At 40.3% G+C, this 11,943-nt stretch overlaps 1 protein-coding gene across 2 annotated transcripts; it reads left to right on the forward strand.

Annotated features, from left to right (window-relative positions):
* The first annotated feature begins 765 nt into the window (after nucleotides 1-765).
* Nucleotides 766-11,099, forward strand: ccnl1a (cyclin L1a). Of its 2 annotated transcripts, XM_040130533.1 has the most exons (10): nucleotides 766-1,391; nucleotides 1,776-1,850; nucleotides 2,666-2,775; nucleotides 4,800-4,920; nucleotides 5,103-5,167; nucleotides 7,721-7,820; nucleotides 7,983-8,087; nucleotides 8,267-8,520; nucleotides 8,654-8,752; nucleotides 8,911-11,094. In XM_040130533.1, exons 1-10 carry the CDS (start codon nucleotides 1,152-1,154, stop codon nucleotides 9,386-9,388), a joined length of 1,647 nt encoding a protein of 548 aa, XP_039986467.1. In that variant the 5' UTR covers nucleotides 766-1,151; the 3' UTR covers nucleotides 9,389-11,094. The 2 variants fall into 2 exon arrangements, with proteins under 2 accessions (XP_039986467.1, XP_039986468.1); XM_040130534.1 differs by lacking the exons at nucleotides 766-1,391; nucleotides 1,776-1,850; nucleotides 2,666-2,775 and adding an exon at nucleotides 3,246-3,378 and having other exon boundaries at nucleotides 8,911-11,099.
* Nucleotides 11,100-11,943: the final 844 nt, after the last annotated feature.

Below are 11,943 nucleotides of genomic sequence, written 5' to 3' on the forward strand. Positions count from 1 at the left end.
GGCACAAACAAAGCCAGAGGCTTAAAATTAAGTTCACAGTTTGTCAAAAACCATTTTGACCTGGTCTCCCTTCCATGGGTTATTGTATATTTAAATGATTAAATAGAAAATTACTTTGAAAATTAAATAAAAAATAAAATAGATATTACTGACTTCCAGTACGCTCTGCGTAAATTAGACATACAAATACTGATTTCTTAATAGAAATCTGCTAAGTTACTGCTATGAACCTTTAATTTTATTTTCTTCTTTTTTAATTGGCGGATGGATATGTTCCAGAGTTAGTGGTGAAAAGTCCGGACTTTCCCGTAAAATACGTCACAGCAACCGTTAGTGGTGAGCCGCTTCCTTCTTCTCCTTCGCGTGGTATCGGAAATACATCAGTGACCACGGTAATAGCTAATGAGATGCTTGAATTGACGACGTGTGGTGTGAAGTTTAAGGGGTAGAATGCATGGGAGAAGTAGAATAATTAATGGTAAAAACGACCCTCCTTATAATAAGAGCTACTATTATTTGACAAAGTTAATTCAGGCATGTTAGTCCTTCATCACAGATTCTGGGGTTCTCGATTTGGCGGCAGGATCAAAGGGTATATAAGGATTTATAATGATATGAAACTTTCAACCAACTTTTTGTATTAGGGTTTATTTGTCATACTTAAATACTTCAGAGGTTAGGAAACAGCTTACGTGAAGGAAGCATGACAAATTACCACTTGTAAAAGTGGAACAATGAAAATATAATGTTTATGAGGTAAATCGGTTTGTTTATTAACTCAATGTTTATATAATACGTAATTAACTTTGTTTAGAATTTGCACGAGTCTACAATTGCAATATTGACACACAGGTGAGATAAATGGACAAAATCAAGAAGTAAAACGGTGGCCATTGTCTTAGAGTCAAATTCTTGGAGTAGAACTCTCTAAGCGCATTATATTCCAGCACAGTTGGTGAAAAGTTTAAAGAAATGTATGTAGTTCTCTTCAATGATACAATTCTGCGAACCTACTTTGCACCGCGGATGTGCACGTGTTTGGGGCGCAGCAGGGTGGTGACGTCACGTACTTTGTCAGACACCCTGCTCCGCCGTCGTTTCGTCGAGGGTGGCTGAGCCGTAGCTCGTAACTGCTGTTTTTTCGGTTGAAGATGGCCGCGGGTCCTCTCTCTGTATCTTCCAACGCATCCACAAACAACGATGGCATTCTTATTGGTGACAAAGTTTACTCAGAAGTGTACCTTACCATCGACAACTCGCTCATACCGGAGGAAAGGCTCTCTCCGACGCCGTCGATGCTCGACGGCCTCGACCTGAACGCGGAGACCGACCTTCGCATCCTTGGATGTGAAGTCATCCAGTCGGCGGGCATTCTTCTTCGGTTACCCCAGGTAAATCCTCTTGAAGAGTTGGAGTATATAATATTGTACATGTTGATTTGTGTTTTATTCAAAACGAGCTGAGGTTGATAGTTTTTTTCCAGTCCTCAACACGCTACGGCCTGGTTGTTAGCAGTTGCTAATGTTAGCTCTTTTACGTTGGCGTGGTGGAAATTAAAATGGCGGCGATCCATTGTGTAAGGTTAGGGACTAGGAAGACAACTTTAGAATGAATGGACAGTGAGGGAGAATAAAAACTGAAGGTGGCAGTAATGCCACGTAGCGGATGCCTACTGCCGTAAAACCTAAAAAAAAGAAGATGAAAATGAAGTTCAAGGTTAGGCTAGCTTTTACCAGACAAATGACAAACGTCATTCTCTGTATTTCTCTCCGCAGGTGGCAATGGCAACGGGGCAGGTTCTTTTCCACCGTTTTTTTTACTCCAAGTCCTTCGTCAAGCACAGTTTTGAGGTGAGTCCGTTCAAGTTTATGGATTATTGTCTGGCAGCTGTTGCTCGGTAATGTTAGCATAGCATAACGTTATGGTTGCGTGTGTGGCAGCCATGTTGTCGATACGTCGTACCAGAGTTTTTGAGCTGCTTTAAGACAAAGGAGGGACACATTGAGGATCAGTACGAAGCAAATCACAAACTCAGAGTACAGACTCAAAGTACAGAAACAGCACTGATTCAAAATATTGATAGTTTCCAATAGTGGAAGACCCACCTACCAGAAAATCAACATTAAAACATTTTCCAGGATCAAATGGTGCATGGTTGGCTAGTCAGTGTGATTTGATACATCTGACAAAGCAGTCAGATTAGTAATAGCATACATCATTAATGTTTCTTTTAGAAAGCTATCTACTGTTGTTCATAGTAATGCAATGGTATTGCTATAGATTTGACTGGTCTGAGTTTTTTTTTTTTTTTTTTTTTTTTTTAATTGCTGGTCACCAGAAGTGGTCAATGTGGATAAAATCCTCTATCAGGATATATATACAATTTTATTGTGCTATATCAATAAAAAAAAGTAATGAATCAAATCAATATTGCTATATAGCACTCCTGCTCACAGATTTACAGCTTCGTCCACAATACCAAAATGCCATGGTATAAACTGACAAAATACTGCATAATCTCTGGACCGCTGATAAATTTGCCTTCATTGTATAATTTGTCACATCGCTCAAATCTGCTGTTCACGTGTGGGCAGTCTATATCTGGTTGCATGTCTTAAGTTATTGAATCCTTCCTTCCAAATGTTTGCTTTGGTTGTTTTAACAGATTGTTGCCATGGCATGTATCAACTTGGCCTCCAAGATTGAAGAAGCACCACGGCGAATACGAGATGTCATCAATGTTTTCCACTATCTGAGACAGATCAGAGGCAAAAAGTAAGCACCAACATTGAATCCAGTCCTCTCATTTTGGAAATAATAAATGATTAGTTTTGTTACATGGAACATGTTGCATTGCATTTGTTTTTTTGTTTTTATCCGGTCTTGTATGATGTTGATCTGTTTTTGCTGTGAAAGTGCTCTTCTGTTTACCCATGTACTCTAAACCATTTTAAAACTTTTCAGTTTTCCGCTTCACTGGTAGTTTCAGAAGTGTAATTGTCCACATATGACACCTGAGTTTGACATTACACTGAAAATGATATCTCAACAACCCACTTTAAAAATTGGAGTGCGTTGAAAGACAAGGCACAACTGCTTAATTTTTGTGTGCCTTTGTCTTCATAGAAATCTGTTCATGTCAGTACTAGAGACCTTGGTATTAACTTGGCTTCTTTTTTCCCTTGCAACCAACTAACAGCGACCAGCTACATTTACCAAAGCCTGGGTGATGTGGAATGGTACGTAAGATGAAGCAGTCGGCATGACAACCATGATGCGAGGGGGTCTCTCTCCTCCCCCAGGCCTACCCCACCCCCCCTCCTGTGGGAGACGCCCGTGGTCTGAGCCACCGCGGGGCACTGGGATCGGGGATGACAGGTTGGCCGAAGGTCCTTGGCCTCCGGGGCACATTGAGGACTCCTGTGGTTCAATCTTAAGCTTTGGGTATCTGTCCGTCAATCTGCGGACCGTTGGGTAATGTAGTTTTCTTCTCTGACTGCTCCTCACCATGCATTTTGTTTGTGCTTAAAGAGCAAAACCCCATTCACCAACTGTTACTCATGGCTTTTATGGAAATATCACCTTGTTCGTTGAAGTTAGAATAATTTATTGGATACTTGTAGTCCATGTGGGTTATGTGTTTGTGTAGGGTCAGTGCATGCACTGCAGCCACAGTAGTTTGGCATTATGTGTAGTTATTTTGAATCAGCATTAAAGTGTACCAGTATTCATGATGCACTTTTAGGAAGTATTTCTTTTTAGATGTGGATTTGGACTCTAAATTGTCATGTTTAGTTATGGACATTACCTTGATCTTGGGAGTTTTTTTTTTTTTTTTTTTTTTTTTCTCCCCAATGCATGTGGTTGACAGCATGACACCATTCACATTTAAATTTATTTATTTGAGATGTCAAAATACTAAACTTGAATCTTAAATTTGACCGTTTTTTTGTTCTGTAAAGCTTATGTGTTGAATTACTCACAAGTGTTGGAAGTATTAGAAGGATCCTAGTTGAGTTTTTATGCAAGCTCTATTCTGTTTTGCATTTTATGTCATAAATAGTATATAATGTAGTAGGCTGATAGTTCATAAGGAGGTTGACACACCCCTGTGAACAGACTGATATAACAGAATGTATCCAAGTTTTTTTTATAATTGCTATAAAAATATTATTCAACTTTTTTTTGTCATCATCTATGGCATTTTAAATAATGTGCTGTTTTCAACCAGCAGAAGTTTTGTAAGCTAGTACAGTATTCTGTTTGCAGTGACAGTATAAATGTAGTCATTGGACAAAGAAAAAGGTACTTTTCTCATATTTGTTTGAGTTGGGAGATTCTGGTGTACTGTTAACAGAAGACATAGTCAGTGGTTTTGGTCTCTTAACAGAGTATTATAAATGTATATAGTATTTTACCATATGTGAGAATAATATGTGACAACTCATGGCAGTTTTTTCTTTTAAGTCTACAGTTCTAGTGTGAAGACTAAAATGTTTCTGCAGATTGAGGTAGTGATTTCAGCAACGATCTGAGTTGATATTTCTGTTAAAGCTGTGATACGGGGTGGTTGAGGTTGAGGGCCGTCAAAAAATCCCATAAGCTTTCACTGGAACCACAGGAGTCCACAAACCCCAGCAAACTGTCAGGCATTCAAAACAGTTAAACCTGTTGCTTTGAGTTGGTTGAAACGGAAAAAAGCAAAGAGAGAAAGAAATCAGAAGGGCACTTCTTATTTTTTAACTTTTATTTCGAAAGGGGGGAAGCATTATTTTATTTTGATTCCTTTTATAAACTAGGACTCCAAGTTCATTGATACTTGATCAGAACTACATAAATACCAAAAACCAAGTCATCAAAGCGGAACGGCGGATCCTGAAGGAGCTGGGCTTCTGTGTGCATGTCAAGCATCCACACAAGGTGAGTTTAAACCACACTGAAAAGCATTTCACTTGTGTAGCACAGTATAGTTTAGGTATTACAGCTTTAAGTTTGTTCCTCCATGCAGATGCAACACAGGAAGTAGCTTCTAGCCTCTCTGAACAATGTCACACCTGGGGCTCTTTATGTGTGTTTAACATGCAGTTGTTTTATGATTCCAGATTATCGTCATGTACCTTCAAGTCTTGGAATGTGAAAAGAACCAGACACTGGTCCAGACAGCCTGGTAAGTTCCTTCCTAGCTCTCCACTGACCATTCCCCACAGCAGCAACCTGTGTCATGTCTGCAAGAAGTGCCACCAGACCTGGGCTAAAGATGAAGTTGAACGAGTTTCAAAAGGTTGAATTACTTGAAGAGCACTTGATTTATCTGCTAGGAACTTGGGACAGACACATATGTGGAAACAACACCTGTCAGATAAGTGAAATTCAGGTGCCCCTCGTGTTTTTAAGCACACGTTTGCAAACCATTCAACAACCATTTTGCCCAGGTCTGACTGCAATATTCCCTCACTCCATTTTAACCCTTCCACATCTTTTTTTTTCTGATGGAGAAATTTGTTTTATTGCAAACCTGTTACGTGTCTCACTCTCCTGTTTGCCCTTACATGGCTTTGCTGTAAAGTCTGTTTAATTTGCGGTGCCCAGGGAACTTGGTTTAACTTTGTCCTTTCTCTCTACTCTTTGATTAAAGGGTAGTCCATGCTGGTAAGTCACATAAAGAACCTCTGAACTCTGCCTCCTCCAACTACATGACCTCAGGAAGCTCCCCCTATTGGTTGGCTGCCCCTCTCCAGACAGCCAATCCCAATGCCGAGATTCACTGAAGGGGGCGGGCGGGCCTTTCCCAACAGCCAACATCGTCTTGTTTTTTCTTGGGTGTCCAAAAGGATTTGTATTTTTTGGTCCTGCTACACGGTTTTCAACTGTAATACCTATTTTTGCCAAGTAGTTACAGATACATTTATGTTGTTTTTTCTAGTTTACTTGCATCTAGCAATGAAGTAAACTTATCCAGAACAGAATAACCTTTTTGACCAGCTTACCTGCCTTTTTTTTTAATTTTTTTTTTTATTTTTTAAATATTTACATTAGCATACTGTATCCTGTCCCCAACTGACATGGTGTCCAGACATGTCTGTTTTACAGGCTGATCCAGTTCTCAGGTTTTGCCTCCAAGGACCTGTCTCGCCCACGCAGCAGTCAGAATCCAACGGCCACCTGTTACCTATAGTAGCGTTGGCATAGACCGACCTACCAAAGTGCAGGTCTGGTCATTTGTTGAAGGCAGGTTAGATTGGAAGTAATCTGTGTGGCAGGGATTCTACAGTTGCTTGTGACACACTTCCAGTGGAGCTCTACATATGATTTTGAATTCGCAGAAGTTGAGACACACAGTGAAGTCATATGGAGAAGTGTCACCACTGTGGAAAGGAAGTTGCACTGCTTTGTGATTAGTTTTTTGTGTCTGGTTGTGGTTCCTTTTGATAATCTGAGTGGGATCAGTGTTGAGTTAGTTTATCAGGGGTTTTATCATCATGTTTCTGTTGTCACATGTTTTTGTCTTTTTGACTTCTATGTTTCTTAAGGACATAGATGCTCACGCCACTCTGTACTTGCCTGATTCACATCCTGGCCATTTTGTCTTCCCTAATGCTCTCCCAACGGCTAATCTCATTTGTCCTTTGTCCTAGACAACCAACTGACACATAATCTGTTTTGTAGGACAGATATTTCAGTAGTGAGGTATAGATGGCCACCTAATGTTTTTTTTTTTTTTTTTTTTAAAACAATGCCACATAGTGGAGTGGGGTTGCAGACAAATGGAATCACCGATTTTATGGGGGTCAGTTTTGGCTCATGGCTGGAAGGCATTTATTTTAAGTGGGAAGTTGTTTTGCAGTTGAGCCTTTCAATAATTATAAAGGTCTTGATCCTTTTGTTTCAGACACTAAATGTGCAAAGTTTGCAGAATATTAGACCAATGTTGCAACATTTGATTAATTCAACGTGCCACTGATTCTCAGAAAATAGCTGTCATGCTTGCCACCAGATATGGTGTGCTTCCCTATTCCCCCAGATCTAACAGTCTGAAAGTAGCAACTGCATTATAGGCGAACAATGTTCATCTGTATGCCTGCATGTTCCCCACCTTACTAGGCATGTGTCATCGTCTTGATCATCATTAGTCCTAATGTAGTTACTCTCAGGTAATGGTGTGGTAAGATGGTCTTGGCAGGTCTTCAGTCAAAAATTTCCCCATTTGTGTCTTCATGCTTTACCTGTGACATACAGCACTCCTATGGATGCCCCAGAGAGAAATGGACAAAGTTAAACTTGACAAATCAAAATGCATATCTCACTCCAACACTGTAACTCAAAAATGTGTAGCTGTTGTCTTTATGGCTATCAGGGTTAAAAAATTAACTTCAAATGCTTTGACTGCCTCTAAAGCTTAAATCCACAGATTGTAACTTGTTCTCCAGCATATCTGTGACCAGTTATTCTAAATGCTTGTTCAGAAGTCTCCCACCACAGATTTCTGTTTTAAAATTTTTAAATGCAAGAATTAGCTATGTTTTAATCAGGAATGAAAAAAAAACAGATCTTTTATTTGAAAATAGAAAAAATTTGACGCCCTGATAAGGAGTTAGAAAGATAGAAAAATGTTGCAGATTATTGACCTGCAATAATAATTTAGATGTGGGTATGGGTGGGAGGTGGTTTTGTGTAGAGAAGATGTTATGTTTTTGTTTCTGTGTTCTTTTTGCCTTTATAGGAACTACATGAATGATAGCCTGAGGACAAATGTGTTTGTGAGGTTCCAAGCTGAGACTATCGCCTGTGCCTGCATATACCTCGCTGCTCGAGCTCTGCAGGTAAGACGAAATCCAAAACACTTTTTTTTTTTTTTTTTTTTTCCCCACCGTGCCACAAATGCTGATAGATTACACACCAGATGTCATAATATCAAATCCTCCATGGCAATACAGTATAGCACCTTCTAATGTTATAACCCTTTGTGCATGCTTTTTCCCCAGATACCTCTGCCATCCAGACCTCATTGGTACCTGCTGTTTGGTGCCAGTGAAGATGAGATTAAAGACATCTGCATCACCACCCTGAAACTTTACACCAGGAAGAAGGTAAATTTTTTGCATACATCACTCAACTAAACTATAGTGTCATAGACTCCTGTATGGAGACTCTCATAACAAATCTATTAACAGCAGTGTGATAACGCTTCCTGCTCAAAGTAGCCATTACTCAGTGTTGTCTGTGTAAAGTGACACAGTCTAACTATGAGCCTAACTATGACCCCCAGCCCAACTATGAGCAGCTGGAGAAGGAGGTGGAGCGGAGGAAGGTGTTTTTGGCGGAGGCTAAGCTGAAGGCCAAAGGCTTAAATCCTGATGGTACCCCTGCACTGTCCACACTGGGTGGCTTCTCTCCTGCTTCTAAGCCCAGCTCCCCAAATGTGGTCAAGGTAGAAGAGAAGTCCCCAAACCCCCAGACCCTCAAACCAGTTAAGAAAGAGCCAGACAACCGGACTCAGGTCAACAAGAGTCCTCACAATGGGTAAGAAACAAACATACAAACTATTTTATTGTGAGGATATTTCATTAATAGCTATTCTTATTTTCCATAGTTTTTTTTATGCTCATTAGGTTTTAATACCTAAAATTAATTTTAGTTCTTCTTTCCCCGCCAGGTTAAGGAAAGAGGTGAAGATTGGGAGGAACAGCAGGAGTGGAAGTCGATCTCATTCAAGAACACGTTCCCGGTCTAGATCCCGTTCCCCACGCAGACAGTAAGATCACTTAAAATCCGTAAAGACAGTTTACTGGTCAAAGTTCTTATTTGTTTGATAGTATAACTGTTAGCTTCAAATTTGTTAGTGATGTCTTAACAGGTAATGTTGGTTAAATAGCTGGATGTATTCCTCATCTTCCACTTTTTTTGTTCCAGTTACAACAGCAGACGCAGTCGCTCAGGGACCTACAGTTCTCGCTCACGTTCTCGCTCTCACAGTCGTAGCCCTTCGCCTCGGCGACATCAGCCCTCACCCCTCCTTCCCCACCTCAAGTCCAAGACCAGCCACCACAGCAATAGTGACTCCAAGCCCAGTGGACGCCATAGCAACAGCGGAGGTGGTGGATCTGGTCACAAGAGGAAGCGCTCGCGTTCTCGGTCACGGTCCCGCACTCCAGTCAAAGCAGACAGGGACCGGGACAGAGAGAGGGAACGGGAGAGAGACAGAGACCGCAGTTCTTTTGACCTCTCTTCAAAAAAACACAAACATGAGCGGGGAAGTGGTCATCGAGGAGACAGAAGGGAGAGGGAGAGGTCTCGGTCCTACGACAGGGACAGAGAGAGGGAGCGTAGCCACAAGAGCAAACACCACAGCAGTAGTGGGCACTCAGGACATAGCCGTCACCGGCGCTGAGACACACACACACACACACACACCCCCAACAGACTAGCTCTGGGCTGATAGTCACTGAAATGTTTTCAGTATATTCAAAACAAAATCGAATTTGGCGAGTTCTCCGATTACTGTTGAATACAGATCAGTGTGACTCCTAATCATGCCTCCAAGTCCAAGCCAACTGGAGTCGTGTTAGAAGACACAACTTGCAAGTTCTTCAAAAGTAATAAAAAGTAAATAGTTGCACTAAGACTACAGTGGAAGTAAACCAAATATCTGCTGCCTGCAGTCTGTCAGATTACATTGCTGACGTGTTTTGGGGCTTGGTTAGCAAGAACCCACTGCAGCTATCAAGCCAAATGCTGCACATCTGCTGTTAAAGAGAACGTGCCAATTTTGGTTTCATTTTGGGTATATTACCGGCCTAATACCAACACAGTTGGTTTTCTGGGTTCCTCACGTGCATCCTAAAACTGACCAGTATAATTTACAGGAATGTTGATTCTCCTCAAACTTGAATTTTGTTGGCCTAAGCCGAATAACAAAACATGTAGTAACATGAATTTTTGTCCTAATGAAGAACTTCAATAAAGCCTTGACATTGGAGGCAGTTATGGAAACACTGCTGAAATTGCCTGAATCCTGCACATAGCTTCTGCATGCACGAATGTCTTGGTGATAGAACATTCATTGCTTTGATTCTCATCTACACAACAGCACACCTGTAGCTGATATTTGGCAGAGGTGTTTGATGTTGTGTTACTGTAGATATAAGGTGTGCATCTGAGGGACCCAGGCTGCAGCAGTAACTACCAGCATGAAGTGGACTGTTTGTTGGTTTACAAGTATTGAGCCTTTTTTCTTTTCTCCTGGTCAGATGTGATCAGTGGTTTAGGGAAGGCATCAGTGCGGTGTGACATCAGTCCAGGACCTGTCATCGTCTCCTCCACCTATAGGTTTTTCTTAATTTTCCCTTGGTTACCCCCCCCACACACACACACACACACACACACACCTACACCTCTGCCATCTCTAGCCTACCCTTATGTTTTTGGTTTTACATGTAAAGTTGTGGACTTTGGGAAAATAAAATTATTTACAGTGTAAAGATGGATTGATATCCACTGACAAAATGTGAACGCTTTGATTTATAAAAGCAAACTGCTCAGTGGAAGGATTGAACGGATAAATGTAAAATAAAAATGATCATTCAGGAAAGATCAATATGTTTGCACATAAAGGGACTGGCAGGTGAGTGGTTTTTCTTTCCTTTTTTTTCCTTTTTGGACAGGTGTATGTTGCTAAAGCTGTGTTTTGTACAGTTTCAAAAAAGGTAAACTGGTTATATACTAAAGGGTTTTTTTTCTTTTTCTTTTTTTTTTTTTTTTTTTTACAGCAGGGGATGCAGACTTGATTTAAAAACATTTTAGAGTTGTCAATTTGTTACACTGGTTTTTAGTCTGCACGTGTTCATGTCCAATTTTTATTCAATAATAAATGAGTTATGCCACTGATCTGTATGATTTTCATTGAATTGGTGCTTGTAATTAATCCTGCTGAACAAAATAATCAGTAAGTCTCTGCATTGAGTTTGTTTTCAGTGTCTTAGTTATTAATGTATACAGTTTGAGTTGTATCTACCCAAAATAACCACCCAGGTAGTGTAGCTACAGTCCTGCATGCAGCATTTCCCTTCATTGCACAGTTGGAACCACAGCTTACTAGAATAGATATAATTTACTGAGTAGCTCCAATTTTGTTCTGAGATGTGTTGCATACATACAGGTTGTAAGATGTAGAGCAGTATCTTTAAATATGTTTTACAGCCACCAGAGGGTGCTGTTGGTCTTAATAGAAGTGGCTTGGCTTCCAATCGACTTGGTGGTGTAATATATTGTTGATAGGTTTAAATAAGAAAATATAGTTTATAAGTAATATAATTTACCACATCACAACTTGTTTCAAACAGACACTTGGAAATACCATAGGGACAATTGTAAACTAATTCAACTGATACTCAGACTAAAACCTTTTTTTTAAATGATGGTTTACTTTTTGTTTTGGTCTTTGCCAAAAATGATGTAAAGCAAATTAATGCACAGGAAAGGCCTCAGCCAAATCTTAAATATGGAGAACTTTATAAATGACATTAAAGGTGATCCTCCAGTGGCAGACCTTATGTGGTGTCATCCATCAAATGCCAAATTCAAATTAGAGCTGTGAAAATCAGAAAGTAATCACTGGACTAAGTCACTGTCAGAATACATTTCAACAAAGGTGCTAGTATTTTTTTTTTTTTTGTTAACCAAGTGGCAATGATTTAGGGAACATGGGGAGAACACTCCATGACTGTACCGGACCTCCATTGGTTCTGTTATTGCTCACCTCTCTGTTGTTGCCCATGTCGCTGCTCCCCTCTGCGACGAAGCAGCTTGTTCTCTGTAGGGGTTTTCATAGTCTTTAATTCTTACATACTTCATCGTGTTGCTGTCGCTCAGTAAATGATTACGCCTGCCCAAAAAGTCCAGTGAAGTAACACGCATGCACACCGACATCCCTGGAAAGGGCGTCTG

Source organism: Xiphias gladius, chromosome 7, assembly GCF_016859285.1.
Source record: "Xiphias gladius isolate SHS-SW01 ecotype Sanya breed wild chromosome 7, ASM1685928v1, whole genome shotgun sequence".
Classification (NCBI taxonomy): Eukaryota; Metazoa; Chordata; class Actinopteri; order Istiophoriformes; family Xiphiidae; genus Xiphias; species Xiphias gladius.

Bases quoted from the DNA above. Each gene is read 5' to 3' on its own strand.
- ccnl1a (XM_040130533.1), top strand. From the start codon at position 1,152: ATGGCCGCGGGTCCTCTCTCTGTATCTTCCAACGCATCCACAAACAAC. The intron at 1,392-1,775 runs GTAAATCCTCTT...TTCTCTCCGCAG, and splicing joins TTCTTCTTCGGTTACCCCAG to GTGGCAATGGCAACGGGGCA. The intron at 2,776-4,799 runs GTAAGCACCAAC...TTTATAAACTAG, and splicing joins AGACAGATCAGAGGCAAAAA to GACTCCAAGTTCATTGATAC.